Raw genomic sequence first — 20,092 nt, forward strand, 5'->3', positions numbered from 1 at the left:
TTTTAGCTAATATTAGCTAATATATTTGCAATTTATTATATATATATTTTTTATGCAAATATAAATCGTCTTTCATCTTCATCAGATTAAAATGTTTAATATGGCCAGATCACTGATTTATTCACATCACTAAATCAATTTGTGAATGAGCCAGTTGTGAAGTTGTAGTGAGGTACAGATTTTTCTTCATAAAATAAGTAATTTGACATCAGAATGAAGACAAACACAATATGATCAAAAGATGTATTCAGACATATACAACTACAAAAAGGGTTTTTAATTCAAAAACCTGATATATATATAACAGGGCTAGCTTTTGACCTGCATGACAGCCTCAACTGTCCTGGGCATACTTTCTAGCTGCCTCTAGTAGATTTTTGCTTGAATTCATCTCCATTCCTCCTGCAAGACTGCAACCATTTGGAAGATGGTTGTTTTGGCCACAGCCTAATGTAACACCCTATTTCATTCCACGGATGTTCTTTGGGGTTGTGATTCAAGTAGCTATAGGAAGTGCATAATTGTGTTCAAAATGTTTGAGTAAGTCATGAACTTGAGAATTTCAGGCAATACTGCCAAAGCAATAAGTCTAAACCAGCTGAAACAGATACTGCTTCCACCAAATTTTGTGGTTGATATGATACACTTTGCAAGGCAGTGTATCATTATAAACTCTCTGGGCAAGCTGTGATATTTTGCATTGGCACTGCTTAGCCTTACCATTAAACCAAACTTTGCAGCTCCCTGCAGATGGTTGACATGCTATTGGTTGTTCCTGTGGCAGCGTGGACCTACTCCATAATGTTTTCTGCAGATGAAGTGAAAGGCAAAAACTTCCCCTTTTATGATTTGTTGAATGCATTCTATGAATTTGAGGCCATCCAGATAATTTTTCATTGAGGTGATGCCTCAATGAAAAATGATCTGGATGGCCAAAGACTACTGTACAAATTCGAGTAGTGCAGCATTAAGGGTTATTGTTATTTGTTTTTTAGGAGCATTAGCAACTAAGGCCATATTGCTCCGCGGATATGCGGTGGTCATTCCCTGACCTTTCCGCAGCCTCCGTATTTGGTGGGAACGGGCTCGAACCCCGGTCTAATCAAGAAGCGTGTGCTACGCACTGCTGCTCCTGCCCACCTGGCTACGGAGGCGCCGCAGCATTAAGGGCAAGTTGCTGCCATGGATAAAGGGATGGTTTGGGAGAAGACAGTGAGTGGTAATCAATGGACATTGCTTATCGTGCACTAATGTTATTAGTGGAGTACCCCAGAGTTCGGCATTATGTTCATCAATGATATTGATTAACGTATATCAGGCTTAATATCTAAGTTTGCAGGATGTTTAATGACAGTAATTACACTACGCTACTGCAACAGGATCTAGAAAAGTTGGGCAAATGCACTGAAAGGTGGCAACTGAAGTTTCACATTAACAAGTGCAAAGTACTGCATATGGGTATCAATAATACCAGACAAATGTACCAACTGTGCAGTACTGCACTTGGGTAGTGGATAATGAAAAATACTTGGGAGTAATTGTGCAGTCAGATATGAAGTTTTCTGATCAGTGCAGATGTTGCAAGAGTAGCCTGTCTGCACTGATGGGTCATGGGGTCTTGTCAATGATATGTAGGAATTTTGCTAGCAGCGATAAGGAGGTGATTATCCCCTTGTATAAAGCAGTAATCAGACCTCACCTTGAATACTGCATACAGGTATGGAGGCCTCATTTTAGGAAGAATGTAGAGCCACTGGAAGTGGTACAGAGAAGGGCAATGAGATTGGTGAGGGGAACAGAGGATTGCTCTTACCAAGAAAGGCTTAAGTTGTGCAGATTGCAGAGTCTGGAGACTCTGCAATCACCTGCAAATTGATCTTATTGAGGTGTATAAGGCCTTGAATGGGATTCTTCCTTTTGCTCAGATTATGTACTGAGGAGGCATATATTCAATTTGAGGAAAGACAGTTATAGAATAGATGTGCGGAAATTTGCCTTTAGCCAGTGGGAGGTTGATTGCTGGAACAAACTTCCATCTGTAGTTGTAAAAGTATACAGCTTAAATAAATTCAAGACAGAACAAACTTTTGGAGTGAATGGATAGGTGAAATGGGAAGCTTTTTCTTTTTTTATTTATTTTTTATTTCTTTGGCTGATGCTGTATAAACTTGCTTTCTTGCATCATATGCCTCTATTAATGCTAATTTTAGTAATAACAACATTGCCATCGCTTAATTGAAAAACATTATTAAAACAAGTTGGTTAATGAAAATCACATTCCCTTACTTAACAAACACCTTAACTGAAATAGATGTTTACTTGAAGATCAGACACTCTCCTTACTTGTGACTGTTGAAGGAACCTTACAAAAATATGCTTCCCTACCATTAATATTCAGACACCTGCCTTTAGACAAAAAAATAGCTTTTATTGTGTCATTTAATATTTTGTGCTGAAACATTTTGCTTTTATGACAGCCTTCAATCTTTGTGGCATACTCTCAACCAGCTTTTTATAAATGTCAGGTGATATGTTCCTCCACTTGGCCTTTAATGCAGCCACCATTTTGGTCTTGTGTATTGGGCAATCTGAACGTGCACATACCCAACCTTCCAATATCCCAAAAAAACTCTGGGCTGACCAATCCAGCTTTTCCACACCATGTCCACAAACCACTCTGTTATGATCTGAGCAGTATGGCATGGCACGTTGTCTTGCTGATACAGGTATGCGCTTTCCCCAAAGTGTTGCCATAATGTTGGAAGTGAATAATTGTCCAGGATGTCCTGGTATTGCACAACATTCATAGTTTTGTCGATAACGACTAGTGGGCCCAAGCCAAACCATGAAAAGCAGCCACGAACAGTACTGACTCCACAAAACTTCATTGTTTGGGGAATACAATTGGGAAGGAACTCTTCCCACAACAGCCATCAACCTGGTAGAGTGTGAACCTCAGACTCTTTTGTCCATAGGACTGTTTCCACTTCTCAACAGTCCAGGATTTGTGCTTCTTACACCATGTTAATCGGCATCTAGTGTTTGTTGAGGTGAATTTGTCTGGTTCTTCCTTATGGGTTACAATGGTTATGCAGCTGTTAACAGCTACATGACCATTGTAACCCATATTGTGGAGTGTCCATGTTGTACTAGTGCTGACATTAGTCCCAATACTTTCACACGGGGTTTGCATGACTTGAGTTGTTGTTTGTTTGTTTGTTATTTGGTTTTTTAGGAGCATTAGCAACTAAGGTCATATTGCTCTGGGGATATGCGGTGGTCATTCCCTGACCTTTTTGCATCCTCCGTATTTGGTGGTCATGGGCTCGAACCCCGGTTCGAGCCTGTGCTACGCATATGAGAAGCATATGCTACGCACTGCTGCTGCTGCTCCTGCCCACCTGGCTATGGAGGCACCATGTGACTTGAGAAAATGGCAAATTACGATTTGGTGAACAGTTCTTCACAGAATTCTGTTAGTTTTCGGGGTTTACTAGGCCGTTTTTTGGCAGATTGAGTCCCATTCCTCTTCCATTTTCATATGATGTCACTAATCATTGACCTAGGGATCCCCAAAGTGACTGCGATATCTCATACAGAACGCTTGCTTATGTGGCATTCTACTGTCATTCCTCATTGGAAGTTTGTTAATTTTGTTGAATTTGTCACCTTGCATGCCCACTTTTGCAATTGTCTGTTCAAAGCCCAGTGTGCATATTTATAGCAGGTTCTGTGACATGTTGCATGCATAGGACCTGTTTCCCCATCCTTGGAGGGGTTTCTGGATGTTAATGATAGGGCAGTGTAGATTATATCAGTCTAATGTAGTTGGGTCTTCTAAACCACAATATTTATTATTTAACTATCTATCATTTATATAATTAACACAATTACTAACATTTTTTTATAGCTGCTTCTTTGAAAAGTATTTTTCTCCAAACATTGGGCTCTATAAAGTATTTTTACCTCACAAATCCCGAGCCTTGCTCATCTGTCTCAGCTAATCAGGGGTCTTTCTAGCCTTTTTGCTGTCCTTGTATAGTGGTTTCAGTTTTTATGAACCAAAAAAAAAAAAAAAGTAATAGTAGTAGTAGTAATGACAGATGATGCAAGAAAGCAAGCATATGTTGCATCAGACAAAAAAAAAGGTTCACCTATCTGTACTTTCCAAGAATTTGTGTAGTTCTTCCTTAAATTTACTCATTCCATCCACTTCCACAACAGATGGAAGTGGATGAATTGAGTAAATCCATCCTGTTCCTGTTCCAACAATCAACCACCCACTGAAGACAAACTTCTGCACATCTGTCCTGCAACCATCCTTTCTCAACTTGAATTTATGCCCCCTCATGCATGTAGCCTCGGCAAGTCAAAGAATACCATTAACTCCAGGGACTCACATCTGGTGAGTATGGGCTTGGCACACCCAGGGTCCTGAGCTGGATATCATCATTCTTCTCTTTCTTGGTGATTCCTTTCTACTTCTGATTTTCTCTCTCATGTTGCTTATTGAAGGAAATACACGGATGCAACTAGAAACCAGGTCACAGCAGGTTTTGTTTGAACTTAACTGGTGTAGGTTACATAAACTGACTGTATCAGGAACCAAAACAAGGACAATGGTCTTTAAGGATCAATTTTCGAGTAGAAGACCCCCCGATTGTTAGAATGAATGGGTTGAACCTAAAATCGGCAAGGCAATTAAAATATCTAGACATTATGTTTGATGGATCTTTGACTTTCAACTCACATGTTACTTATCTATCAGAAAAGGTGAGGAAATTTATTGGGATGATTACTCGAATCACTAGAGTTGGCTGGGGAATAAAAGGTAAGGCGCTGAACTTGCTATATGAATGTGTATTTATCCCAATGGTAATGTATGCTGCACCAATTTGGTTTGAATGTGTAAGTGGAAAGGTATTTACTAGAAAGCTCAGTTGCATTCAAAGAGTAATCCTCCTTAGGATGTGCATGGCATGCAGAACTGTGTCAACCCCAGCTTTGAAGATTGTGACTGGAAAATTGCCTATTGATCTGCATTTATTGTATTGTGCATTGGCTTACTTCATCTGCCGTGGCATTCCTGTTCTTTTCTGAATATACAGGTAGACATTTTGGCAGATCCCAGGAAGGAAAGGACAAGAATCTGGGATGCTTTGATAAAAGTCTGGCAAGAGCATTGGAGTGTTTGTGATAAAGGGCAGATTACACAAAACTTTTTCCCAGATTTAAGAAATGCAGCCTCGATAAAATTCAAATGGTTTGCTCCAAACTTACAAGCTATGTTCTTATTAACTGGTCATGGTTCGATTAATGCAAATTTGCATGATTTAGGAATCAATGAAAGATCTAGTTGCCATTGTGCCGAAAGAGAATCATGGGAACATATGTACAACTGTGAGGAGTGCTGCGATCTAAGAATTTAATTGGTATTGCGGGTTAGTAAACTCAGTCTTATGGCAGAAGGCTGCGAGACAATTCTAGTTGATAAACAGGAGAACTTCTTGACTTTCCAAGCCTTTGCAACTGCAATATTTCTTAGGCGGAAGACTCTTCTGCATCTGGAAGCCTTGGATTTGTAATGCAGTATGGTGTATGCCGAATTACCTAGAATTCTGTGAAATCGTGGAGGCTTGAGTCTGCTATATCCACTGCAACTCCAGCTCCTTGTGCTGGCATTTCTGTTCTCGGCAGCTCTTTGTCCTGGAATTTCTGCTCTCGGCAGTTCCTGGCACTGGTATTTCTCTTCTCGGCAGCTCCTAACACTGCTGGCTTTCCAACAGACTGTGAACACATGCAGATCTTTCCAATTAAGTTTGGACTTTGTCTGAAATTATATGTATATTTTATTTTTTATGTAATTTGATTATTTTTAAATTTGTTCATATCAATCTTTTTTTTTGTCATGGCAGGTTTTTTCCCTCCCTGTACTTGGCCAAACAGTAGAGGGAGTATATAAGAGTACTGCTAAATTATGTGTAACTGACAGCGGATTGCCATTGTTTGGCTGGAACCGCTTTAAGTAATAAATATCAATCTCTCTCTCTCTCTCTCTCTCTCTCTCTCTCTCTCTCAGGATAACTTGGGAATTTTTTTTTGGCTGGTGCAGCATAAGCCTCAGGCTTCTTTGCACCATATGGCTAATAAGAATAATCATAATAAGAATAATAACCTACAGCTTACTCAACTCAATCCAGTCAAGGCTTTAAACACTTCAATCAGAGCTCCCCACAGGTCCATGGGCTCAATATGCTGCAATTTGCAGAACTGTGGCTCTTTCTAGATAAGAGCACCCTTTTGTTCCCTTTACCAGTCTGGTTGCCCTTCTCTATACCCATTCCAGCAGATCTACATCCTTCCTAAACTGGGACCTTCAGACCTGTATACAGTAATCGGTTTTTTTTTTTGTTTTTTTATAAAAACCCCAAACACCAGAGGTGTTAGAACTTATAGTACTTAGTACTGTGCTTGGATTGGAGGTTGAGAAGACGAAAGAAGATATTTGTTGACATTAGACTTGAACTTCTCTAGACTGTAATTTTCAGGAAATACGTATGAAGGAAGGTTGCTCCATAAAAATGGCAGTTGAATGAATAAACGAGGAAGATGAAAAGTTGTTTCCGTGAGTTTGAAGTTGGACAGTAAATGGACATTGGCTGGTGGCGGCATGCGTTCACACTGTTTTGAGAGAGAGAGAGAGAGAACAGGAATTACAGAAGCCAATTCAGAAGGACAGTGCCCATGGAAGTATCTGTAGAAAAGGCATGCAGCAGAAACAGTATGTCTTTGAGACAGCAAGTGGAGAGACTCTGTTAGAGAGCAGTCATTAATTTACCTAACACCCTCTTCTGAATGGAATTTAGAAGCCTGAGAGAGGTTTTGGGGGCACCACCCCAGATGTGGGAACAATATTCCATGGTAGGGCAGATTTGTGATTTTACAGAGTGAACAGCTGTTTGGAAGAAAAGTAACGCCGAGAGCGAAAGAGAAAACCAAGTTTTTTAGATGCAGAGGAAGCAATATTTGTAATGTGCTTATGCTAAGAAAGATTAGAAGTCGGTAATTCCCAAAAGAGATTATCATTTTGCCTAGAAATCGGAGTGTCACCAAAGATAAGCATAGGAGCAGAAGAATCCTTTTTGTGAAATATAAGACAAGACTGAGTTTTAGAAGGATTGAAATCAACTAAGTTGTCTATGCTCCACTGGAGAATTACCTGGAGATCGGTATTTAAGGAATTGGTAGCGGATATTTGAGAAGTTGAAGCTGATTGAGCAGGGCAAGGTTTCTCAAAATGGAAAGTGGAATGTGTGCTATCATTGGCTGAACTATGAATAGGATTTCCAGTCAATAGAAGAAGGTCATTAAAATACAAGAAGAAAAGAGTGGGGGAAAGAACTGAACCTTGGTTGACACTAACATTAGTAGAGAAGTTAGAAGACAGAGAGCCATCTACCATCACCCTCAGTGAGCAATCAGAGAGAAAACTGGATAACCAATTACAAAAAACAGTTGGCAAACCATAAGATGGAAGCTTGGTTAGATGACCTCTATGCCAAACACGATCAAACGCCTTTGAGATGTCAATAGCAGCTGCTTGTGTTTCACTGAACTTTTCCATTGAATTTGTCCATAAATGGGTAACATAAGCCAGAATATCACCAGTGAATCGACACTGATGGAATTCAACTGGCAATCTTTGATGAGACGGAAGGTTTCTATGTAGTTTAAGAGTTGGCGTTTAATTGATTTCTCCATTACTTTAGAAAGAGTAGAAGTAATTGCAATGTGATGATATTTGGAATGGGAGGGATTTGTCATCCTTTTTATGGCTGGATATGAGCAAATTTCCAAGCAGAAGGAAAAACACCTTTGGAATAAGAAAGTGAAAAAAGGTGGCAAAGAACAGGAGTAAGTTCAGGAGCACAGGTTTTGAGAACAAGTGGAGAAATACCATCAGGACCTGGAGCTTACTTAACATCAACGTTCATCAAAATCCTTCTGCCATCCTTTTGACGGAAGACCACAGGAGGCAGTGAATGGAGTGTGTTGGAATGGTGGGAGGTGTTTTACCAAGATCATTAATACATGAGTTGGAAAAAAATGGGATGCTAGCAGGTCAGCTTTATTCTTGGCTGAAGTGACAACAGAACCATCTGGTTTTGACAGAGGTGGGAGCTGGGATGGGCATAGGTTTCACCCAGTAGCTTTGGCAAGAGACCAGAATGCTCAGCTACCATTAGGGGAAGAAGCAAATTTTCTACTCTTAGCCTGCTCAAAATCTAGTTTGGACTGATTAATAACTGCTTTACAATTGTTGCGAGCTTTGGTGTAGGCAGAAAATGAAACTGAAGAATTGGAAACAAGCCAATTACGATATGGAACATTCTTCTCTTGAACAGCCTTAGCACATTTATTGGAAAACCAAGGTTTAGATAAAGAACGAGATTTTAAAGTGGAGTGTGGGATAAAGGATTCCATTCCTACAAGAATAATTTCACTGACACGATCTGAGCAAACATTGACATCACAAGTTTTGAAATAAGGAAAAGGAATTCCCATTTTGCATTCTTGTAATGCCAAACAATATGAGGTTGGGAATAGCCATGAGATAAAGGTTCCATTGGAGAAGAGACAATCACCAAGTTGTGATCTGAGGTGCCTAAAGGACCACTCACTTTGACCGTGTACTTAGAAGGGTTGTTTGTGAGAAAAAGATCAAGCATGTTGGCTGTATGGTTAGGATTGTCCGGTATTCTTGTAAGTAAATGAACAATCTGTGCAAGGTCATTAGTAATTGCAAAAGCCTCAGCATCTCGACCAGCTGGGTCGGTGTGACTAGAAAACGGAAGCCAGCTGGAGTTATGAACATTAAAATCACCAAGGAAAATTACCTCACTATTGGGAAAGTTGGACTGGAGAAAGTCAAGTTGCAAAGAGAGGAAGTCAAAGAGCTCCAAGTGATTAGTGGAGTTGAGAGAATGGTAGAGACAATAGATGAATTTGACGCAATGAGGTAGAGAGATTTTAAGCTAGAGAAGATTGAAAAGAGGTGATTTCAAATTACCAAGTTCTGACGGGATATCGGAACGGACATATGCACAAGTACCACCTTTGAGGCAAAAGGTATCGTACAGTGAATAATTTGGGCAACTGAGATGAGCAGCAGTTGAATCAACCGATAACTGAGATTCTGTCAAAAAAAGTACATGGGGTTTGGCAGACTGCAAGTGGAAATGGACATCGTTTAGTTTAGAATTGAGACCACATATATATATGTGAAATGAACTTGGAAGTGTTTTTTGAAATTTAGATTTTTTCGCAGTTAAGCTTACTGTATTAGTTTGACAATTCATGGTGTATTCAATAGTAAGAAAAAGTGGGGGGATGTGCTGTATGAAGTAATGAAATTTTTGGATATGGTGTACACATGGTAAGAATATACCCAGATACTTGACATAACGTAGCATTGACAATGACCCCCCCCCACATACTCACTACTCGGACTTCCTCCAGTCACTATTTGGCATAGTAGAGCTAGCAAGATTATACACTAGCTGATCCGGAAGCCTCCTAAAGAGTTACCAATAGGTTTGGTCCAGTGTACTAACTAGCAGCCGGACTGCAAACACCATTTTAGAGCTGTACCCTCGAAATGTAAGGAAGATTGGATCTCGCCATGATGTTCATCATAACCTCAAAAGTCATCAATCATACTGCATGATGGAAGAGATAGGGAAGGGTTGGCTGGACCTTAGCTCTAGAGACTAAACATGGGTTCCACCACTTCGAGCCTCCAATAAGCAAAGTGGTGGTATTACACTGGTTGATGAGAATCATCTACCACTTAGTATTGCCTGGTAACACAGAGGAGTGGCATTCCTCCATGTGGTGTGGGCACCACACCTCGACCCCTGCTTACGTTGGTTCACACCTGGGTGGTCACCCACAGTGTGCTTGTGCATGGAGGTTATATCCAGGATTACTACCAAATCCTCTGCTTGCATCATGAAGGTGCAAGCAGAGGATTTTGGCTGTCACAGCTTAACCATGCCCTTATACAAAGGTATAATCATCTCCTTATCCCTGTTAGCAAAGTTTCTCTATATCAATGACAAAATCCCATGAGCTGTCCTGACAGCATGTGTGCACTGCTCAGAGAATTTCATGCCTGACTTAACAATTACCCCCAATTCCTTTTCATTCTACACTACACTGAGTGCAGTAACACACAGTTGATAAGTTACTCTGGGGTTACTGCTACCTATATGGTTTCCTGAAGTATTGTTATTCTCTAAAATTAAAGAGATCAATAATGCAGGGAAACAGCTCCAAACGTGCATGATAGAAACACGCATGCCTATCATGCACTTTTCATGCAGGCACACATTGTTCAGAATACGTTTCATGATAGTGAAATAGAAAAAAAAAATAAATAAAAGGATGTGTACCCTGTATGCACGAAAGATGTTTAATTTGAAAACATCCTTGGCTTGGAATAAGTTAGAGAAATCCATTTGTAGAATAGTATGATGTCACAGTCATAAGGAATTATGATTGTGATGTCCAGTCATACTTTCTTAGTGACGGTGTTAGTGATTGTGAAGTTTTATACTCATGCCCACTACTAACTCTACCAAATCAACGTTAGCTACTGAGTTAGCATCATTTAGAGTGTGACGTCATTTGTACCATTTCCGTTTCATGATGTTTTATGGTCACGTCTACTACTTACTCTACCGAATTAACGTTAGTGACTGAGACCAGGTTAGCATCATTTAGGGTGTGATGTCAGTGGTGCCACTATAGATGTTTTCACGTTGAAAATATGGCTGTAGCAGAAACAGCAGGTGTTTTTAGTGAAATTGCAGAGAGGGGAAAAGAAGAGGCTCAATGATGGTTTTAAAAAATGTGCCATTTTCAATTGCTTCATATGGCAGTAATCAAAATGATTTCATGCTATATCCCATTTTGTGATTTTTCCAAAAAAAAAAATTCATCAAATTGAAAAGCAGCTTCCTCTCAATGCCATTGTTTGTGGGCATCTTCTTCTGAACAGCCTGAAAGCTTCAGGGATTCCTTTGGGAAAACTGTCTGGAACTTAAAGGCATTGAAATCATATTTCATTGCCTCATATGCAATGACTTGATCATATTTTGTTAATATCTATTCTTTCCTCTCTAGTTAATGGTGCATTGTTAGTTTTACATATCAGTAGTATTACTGTATATTGGAAATTTTTATGTATAGTATTATATTTAAATTTTGCAAATTATTTTTATATAAAAAGAAAGAAAAAGAAGAAAAAAAGATTTTCCATAATTATCACACTGATTGTTAGTATTTTGTTAACGTTTGGTGATATTTTTAATATTTTTATAATTTTTGTAGATAAAATTATTTACCCCCCACCAAATAGGGGTGTTTTTTTTTGTTTTTTTTTTGATAATTTTACAATTAGTAGTATTAACATACCTTAATACTTGTTAACAGGACAGACTGTTTTTTCAAGGATGGAATACATTTGAGTAGAAGGTGTGTAAGAATATTTGCTGATGCTGTTGAAGCAGTGATAGGTGTGTCAGAAAACTGCTAGGTTTGGGGGGATACAAAAGACTAATAGTTTAACTAGAGCTGCAGGCAGAGGTGAAAGTGATTCTTGCATTGCTATTATTCATACATGAAGCAGCCTGTAAAGAAAGGTGTTTGGGATTTCAAGAGTACACTAATGCTAGAAGTGTTGTAAATAAATTTGATGAACTTGAAATATTGATTAAGTCATCAAATGGAGACATTGTAGGAATAGTGGACACATGTTCTGACCCAGTCATAAGTGAAGCTCAATTTGAATATGGGTAGCACAATGTATACATGAAGGACAGACAGTGTAGAAGAGGTGGAGGGGTATACTCTTAGTTAAGCATATTAAATCTAATCCAGTGTTGACATGGGTGACCAGTTGAGTCAGTTTGGTGTGATATAAGCATGGGAAAAACAAAATAGAAGTGTGTAGGAGTGTGTTATAGGCCTAATGACTGTGATAAGTGTACCAAATAGCTATATAGTGAAATAGAGTAGGCCTGCAAATCAGAATGTCTCATAATGAGGAATTTTAACTTTCCAGATGTTGACTGGAATTTGTGGGTTCACACACTAGGAAGACTTTTGTGGATTTCTTGAATGACTGTTTTCTACAGCAACAAGAGGAAGCAATACTTTTTAGCATTAGCATTAGTAGAGACATATGATACAAGAAAGCAAGCTTATGCAGCATCAGCCAAAAAAAACCTCCCATTTCACCCCTACATTCATTCCAAATGCCTGTCCAGCTCAGCCTTAAATTTATTTAGCCATATATTCTACAACTGGCTTTCCTCAGTTTGAATCTATTCCCCCTCAGGTTCTTAATCTGAGCAAGAGAAAGAATTCCATCACCATTCAGCTTGCTCAACCCATTCAAGGCCTTATACACCTCAATCAGATCACCTCGCATGTGCCTATTCTCCAGGCACTACAATTTGCAGAACTTAAGCCTTTCTTGATAAGAGCATCCCTTTGTTGTAGCTTCTGCTAGCACAATTCCTATATATCATTGATAAGACTCCATGGCCTGCCCTTTCAGCCTGTCTGCACTGCTCAGCGAACTTCATATCTGACTGCACAATTATCCCCAGATTTTTTTCAATTTCCACTTCCCTCAGTGTAGTACCACACATTTGGTATGTTTCTCTTTGGTTATTGCTACCCATATGCAATACTTTCCATTTGTCAATGTTAAACTTCAGTTGCCACTTCTCAGCCCATTTTCCCAACTTATCTAGATCCAGTTGGAGTAGCATACTGTCTTTACTGTTGTTAACAACCCTGCCAACGTTTGTATCATCTGCAAACTTGGACATTAAGCCTGATATACCTTCATCAATATCATTGATAAATATACAAAATAACAATGGGCCCAGCACCGAACTCTTGATGTTGTTATCAGCAGAGATTCTTCATGCATTAAGAATCTGCAGTAAAAAGCCCATTGGGTGGCAGCAATCACAGTGTACTAATGTGGAATTTAATTTAAGGCATAGCTAATGTCAAGGGTAAAGGGAAGGGCTTTTGCTTTCGTAAGGTTCACTACAGTAGTCTCAGACAATTTTTAAATTCTGTGAAGTGGGACCAACAACTTAACAACAAAATCTAAATGGGATGTATTCAGGGAAGTAATCAAAAAACTATTAGGCTTTTGATACCAATGAAGAAATACTGTTCAAGGCTTAGACCTAAATGGATGTCAGATGAACTGTTGAGACATGTAGCAGAGAAGAAAAGTGCATGGGATACATTTAAATAATCAGATGATATAGAAGCCAATGGTAGATATAAATTAGTCTGTAATCAAATCACAAAGGAGGTTAAGCGAGCTGAGGCAGATTATAAGAAGTCTCTGGCAAAGAATCCAAAAAAAAAAAAAACCCAGCAGACTTCAATGCTTATATTAACAATAGAAGGAAGGGGTTGAATCATATCGGGCCACTTGACATCTATGGATTAACTGTTGATGACCCTGCTCAGGTTGCAGACAAATTGAATAGGTATTTTGCATCTACATTCACACATGAGGAATTCTTTAGAGAAAAGGATGCCAGAAGTTTATCAAACTTAAGGAGATAAATAACTGCGATAACTGAAAGGAAAGTGGAGGAGAAATTGTTGAAGATGGACATAAATAAATGCACCTGGGACTGAATGGAATTTATCTAGTTATATTAAGTGAGGCAACAAAAGAGATAAGCAAATCCTTAGTCATAATTATGAGAGCATCTTTGTATTCTGGGGAGGTCCCAATGAACTGGAGATATGCAAATGTATCCCCACTTCATAAAGGGGAGTCAAAAGACAACGTGAGTAATTACAGACCTGTTAGCTTAACATCCATTTGAGGGAAAATAATGGAATCACCGTTTAATGAAGTAATGCAGGTGTGCAATTATACTGCAATCACAGCATGGATTAAGGGGCAGTCTTGTCTAACCTGTCTGATAGGTTACTATGATGCAGTGACCAAGAAACTGGATGCAAAAAATAATTTTGACATCATATACTTGGATTCCAGGAAGGTTTTTGATACTGTTGCACATAAAAGACTTCTTTTAAAATAATTAAATGCACATGGCATAATACTTTAAGAGTTTAGTATCTATATAATATCGGTGTTTAGATACACCGTAGACACTCTTAAAAAAACTACAAAGTAGTTGTTGTGGGCATCATTTGCTCTTTCTCATATTGTGCTCTGCCTTCACGACGAGTTGCCATGATACTGCACTACCTCAAATAAGTAACGCTTCACTAATAGAGAAGACTATTGTTACTTATTCTCAGTGAGTACCACCACCCAGACATGTTTCAAGGCTATTGGCCTATCATCAGTGGGTGGGCAGGTACCCTAGTATTGCAGACATGACGACCCAGTTGTGAAGTCTTATACACCTTTTGGCATCTCTCATATTATGCGATTAACCTCAGCTGCCAGATGTTCCTGGCTGACACTTCGACTTGTTCTACATTTACATTTGCTTGAATTTTTCTGAAGTGAGTATCAGAGTCTTTCTTGAAATAGGCCTCTGGGGTTGGGCATATTCATAATATAAATTTTTAGTAGTTTACACCAACCTTGCATTGAAATAATAAAACAAAAAAACAAAATTAATAGTTTAATAACTGGTATTACTAATTTACAATAAATTACTATTTACAATAAGTATATAAAAAGAAAAGTACTGTTGAAAAAGAAGACAGAGCCTTTGAAAGCTTCAGATTTTAGCGCTTTTAATTCTGTATATTTTATTGTATTTTATGTTATTCTTTTTCTTTTTATATACTTATTGTAAATAGTAATTTATTGTAAATTAGTAATACCAGTCATTAAACTATTAATTTTGTTTTTTTATTTTATTATTTCAATGCACGGTTGGTGTAAACTACTAAAAATTTATATTATAGTATCAGAGTAGTGCCACATGCACTGCTTTATATATCGAAATCTCTGAGATGGTGATTATGACTGGTCATATAGATTAATGAATGTCAGTAAGGCAAGTTACTAACAGACTTTTTATAGAATCTTCCATAATTTTTTTCAGTGTTATTTATAAAAATAAATAACACTGAAATAAAAATTTTAATGATATATATAAATAAATCAAACTTTTGTAATGCGTACAAATGTTTCATAACATGGGCTGTACTTTTAAGCTCTATTCAGGACATGTAAACAGTGGGGGGAAAAAGTCCATATAAACATGAAGCCAATTCTAAATTGTTGAGTTGTGCTGTCTGAATTTTAAAAAATGGCTGTGGAATAATGAAAATAATAAAAAATAAGAATAAGCAAACATGTACCTAGTGTGACTAAACATTTTACTGAGCATGTGTTAGCTTATTATTATTTATGATATTATTATTTTTAACATTGAAAACACCCTATCCATTTTTTAAAAACTGTTCATCCAGAACTGTTCAAGACTGGGTACATGTTTATATAAACTAATTTCATTATTTTCAGGTCCTGAATTGATTCTGAAAATACAGTCCATGTTATGGAATGGCCTCTATATCTCCTCCTGCACATATATAATTTTTTTTATTAAATAGCTTCTTACTGTTAAATTAGAATTTGTTGGATATTCATATTAAGAATTATATATATGTGACATAAAGTAGAAAATGACCTTTGTATTTTGATTGTAATTCCAGATCAAGGTATCCCACAAAGATATTCATAGGGAATAAAAGAAATCTGTTTGTTTGTTTCCTGAAACAATGATAGTGATGTCAATTTTATGAGAGTTATATTATAATTTCATACCATGCGCATCATTAGGTTCCAACGTAAAAGAGTGATAGTTGTGATATGTGCTTCACTACTACTTTTAGTGGTCGTCTTGCAGTCTATTTGGAATACAGACTCGGGTACTCCACCATGTGTCGTACCCTTGGAAGTGCATCAGAAAATTGGAAAGTTAATAGATCTTATTCAGGATGCTCTAATGGCCCTCAAGTTAACGTACTTTTTGTGTTACAACAGTTTGTGGGGTGCTCTAAAAGTAAAAGGCCCACTTCCTTGGCACAGCAAATTAGACCTTTGTCTTTTAAATGAAGAATTGTCAAAAATTGATGAAGGTTTTTTAATTAGAACATTTAAAAGATATGGGTTAGCAATTAGTTATAATTCTGCTGATGGGACATATCTAGTTACAATAATAGGAGAAACTCTTCCTTCTGCTAACCTTGTGGTTTTTGAAGAAGATTCATTAACCCATCAGATGCGTCGTGTTGGATGGAAACATAGGGTTTTACCTCCAGATTCGTGTGATTTGTTGCATTGTTTTCCACCACGGTTAATTTCAGAACCATTACCAACATTAACATTTAGAGGTCGGAAGTTGCCTGCACCTAGAGAAGAGATAGAAATACAGAAATATCTTTTTCCAGATACATGGTGGAAGGATATTGATCCTCCTGATTGTAAAGAACAGTTGCAGTAGGAAGAATTTGGTGGCATTTTGCTCTGTGAGATAAAGCCATTGATTGTAAATATTACCTACCAAGTGGTATTAATCAGTTGGATAAGTGTGCTTATAGTGGTTCAAATGAAGATATAGTTTTTTTTCTTACACTTACAGTAGTTACATTCACATATTGTATTTAGGATTAAAGATATATCCTTATATTGAAGTTATGTAATACAGATATTGTTATAGGTGTCCTAGGAACTTAGTTTTAAAAATATTAATGTGACTCTACAGTGTCTAAAAATTGCTTCAAATATACTGTATATATATTTATTATTTGCTTATGTGAGCAAGTAGTAAGTCACTAGATAACAAAATAACATTAAAATGCCTCAAAATCATTAGGTCTCATTAAATAACCATGCACTTAAAATATTGTGCTAAGTAGCAGAGGAAAACACTTTCTTATATATGAAATAGAGGTGTTTTGACAGGAATGTGGAAAAGCTCCAAAGAATATTGTTTTTTTTTTTTTTTTTGCTTACTTCCTTTTGAAGATACTGTAATAAGATAATTCTTTTAACATCTCACATTTCTTTCTCTATATTATATTATCATTTAAGTACTTTGATTTATAAAGAATATATATATATATATGTGTGTGTACCACAACAAAGCTGACAATGTGGTTCTTTATTATCTAAGGCTTGGTACAGTTTAGAGAATTGTACTCATGTGCTTTAATTTGAAATGGTCCTGAACCTGGAAAGTGTAACCAGTTTATACTGTTATTTCATGTTTAGCTTCTTGCCTTTTTCAGTAATAAGTTAATAATCACTATTGCAAGATACAAAATATGTGCATAAATTCCCTTCCTTGCTTTAAGTTTTCTGTTAAAATAAAGGGAAGCATTGTATTGGACATGTGAATAGTGTGTGGTAAGTTTTTTATCTATCGCCATGTTTTTTACATTAGTTGATGAACATTTTTGGATTAACCGGGAAATCAATTATCCGGGATTTTTTTTTTTTTTTGCCGTCTGTCCCGGAAAATTGAGAGTGTAATAATCACTGGTCACAACAACATAAGGCAGTGTGGCATGCCAAATTCTATTAGGGACTAGAAAAAAGTTTAACACACGACTATAGTCATATGTTCAAAAACCATAACTTCCACTTTTGTATGTGCTGTGCGCGCGCACACACAATTTTATAATTGCATATTTTAACTGAGTAGAAACTTAACATATTTAAATTTGTAGCAAATAGGTTTAATTATCCCTTGGCATTCCAAATTCTGGTCGAATCAAAAAATGGCTATATTTGAAGATCCCTGTAGCAATTTGAAAATTGATGTGTCAAGTACTATTTCTTTGACTAAGCAAAGTATTTTTATTTTGTTTATATCTTTATTTTCAGTGTAAATCATATTTTGAAAAATTTCTGTTTATATTTATGGCATGGGAAATTGCTTGTTGAGATCCAGAATTTTTTTAGTTGCACTGGTTTGATGATTTTATTGTTGACAGAAAGTATTCTTCCTGCATCTTATATAATGGAAGGAGACAAAGTTTATGCATCATCTGTTATCAAAAAAATAATAAAAATTGAGATAACATAAAATGTCTCCCAAGTTTTATTTTAATATGCCTCTTCAAATATTTTTATAATCCCTCTTTAAATCTTCATGGACTCACGGCTTCTACAAATATGGAAACCTGTTCCAACAGTTGATATTCTTTGACTAAAAGCCAGTTTTATTAGAGTTACCTATCTGGATTCAAATCTATATACTTTTGCTTTTTTGCCCTAGAAAGGGAAGATATGCAACCTCTTAAAACATCTAAATCATACCCCTATGTTGATGCCTAGCTTCCATACTTCATAGCTTACAAAGCTGGTATCCCCAAGAATTTTTCCTTGCATCCACAGCTAATCTTTTATGATTTCCTTTGTACATTTGTAAGCATCATTATCCTTCCTGAAATGAGGTTTATAGGTCTGTATGCAGTTTAAGATGTGTGAGGCTGTTAAAAATTTGCAGCGGGTTCATCTCTACTTGCATAATTCCTGAATGACATGTTAGTATCCCATGCATTGTCCTAGCAGATATACAACACTATTGAGAGAAAGTATTAAGTTTCTGACCCTCCAATTAATAATTTAACTTGTGATTACTGTAATTTAACTCAGATGGAGAACCTTATATTTATTAAAGCTTAACTGCTTAGACTTGTATAATTTTTAGACTTGTATAATTCCTGAGTATTATTTCAGCACCATTCTTTTTGTTAACGATCCTGCCTAACATAATATTGGCAGTGGATTTTGACATGAAACTTGCCATACGTTCATCGGAAAACATTAGTGAAAATTAAAAACAAAGACCCTAGTGCAGACTTCTTATCAAGTTGTTATCAGGCCTGGCGTAGGTGAGTGGTCAGGAGCACGAGTTCAGTAGCACATGCTCTTTGAGTGGACCGGGGTTCTAGCCTGTGACTGCTAAGTACGATTAACATTTGTATTGATTGATTTATTGTAAATAAACTCCACTGACCTGGTAGTCGTACCAGAGTATAAACAAGAACATCATAATGTCTCATCAAGTTGATGATTTTTTTATGTTAGGGGGGCTTTTATTTTATTTTATAAGTTTACACACCCTTCAAATGCGTTAGCTGCAGAGGAAACAAGGTAGTCTCAGAAAGCAAATGTGTCCTTTTGAAAGTGGTCTCTAACTTACTCTTGATAATCAACACAGTACAATGTAAAATACACCTGTGTGTCTGCCTTAAGTTTGAAAAATCCGACACGAGCTGAGCAGTCTTAATAATCAGTTATTAAATCTTAGTTCCTAAATAGATGTTTCTGAAAGTTGCAGGATATATGCTGTTTCATATTAAAATAAGCAGAAGTCTTTTCTATTTTAATTGCCTGAATATATATTAAGGAAAGATAAATGCAAAGATGAAACTGTATGGCCATCACCTAACATACAGCAGGTTTCAGAAATATCTCCAAAATGGGAAGCTTTTGTCTTGTCTTAATTGGGATCATCTCAGCACATTTCGATTCTGTTGAAACCTGGGATGGGTTGGGAGATCACACTCATCTTAGAAACATTTCAATATATTATGGATAGATAAGATTGGTTGGTGAAGAGTTCTGCTTGTTAAAAAATATCATACTCTTATTATATATGTGGCATGATTTCTGCCTTTATCAATTAATGAAATGCAATTAGCTGGTTAAACCTGGCCTTATAAATTGCTTAATCTAATTAACTGTAATAGCCTGTTTTCTTATTAAAACTGAATAAACAATCTGTATAACAGAATAGTAATTTAGTGCAAGAAGGGTTTATATTAGAGACCTGCAACTCCAGTTCTATTTTTTTTTTTTTTTTTTTTTTTTTGACATGAACATTCATTTTTAATAAATGCAATGCAAATATAAAAAGGGATTGTTGTCTTGTCTCATGGACATGATTAATGTTTAGGACTTCCCAAAGTTTTGGTGTTACTATACCTGTGGTAATTCGATCTCATCACAATTAATTTCCCTTGTATATTAAATTAGTCCTAA

General features: G+C 36.9%; 1 protein-coding gene across 1 annotated transcript in view; it reads left to right on the plus strand.

Moving 5' to 3' along the window:
- Nucleotides 1-16,563, plus strand: part of LOC150091322 (uncharacterized) — an 18,886-nt gene extending 2,323 nt beyond the window's left edge. Inside the window, exon 2 of the mRNA XM_090383198.1 lies at nucleotides 15,751-16,563. Within this exon, the coding sequence (XP_090239324.1) occupies nucleotides 15,864-16,541 (678 nt within the window). The 5' untranslated portion in view covers nucleotides 15,751-15,863 and the 3' untranslated portion in view covers nucleotides 16,542-16,563. The remainder of the gene's footprint in view (nucleotides 1-15,750) is intronic.
- Nucleotides 16,564-20,092: the final 3,529 nt, after the last annotated feature.

The sequence above is a fragment of the Mastigoproctus giganteus genome, chromosome 1 (genome assembly GCF_048544385.1).
Source record: "Mastigoproctus giganteus isolate SK-2022 chromosome 1, ASM4854438v1, whole genome shotgun sequence".
Taxonomy (NCBI): Eukaryota; Metazoa; Arthropoda; class Arachnida; order Uropygi; family Thelyphonidae; genus Mastigoproctus; species Mastigoproctus giganteus.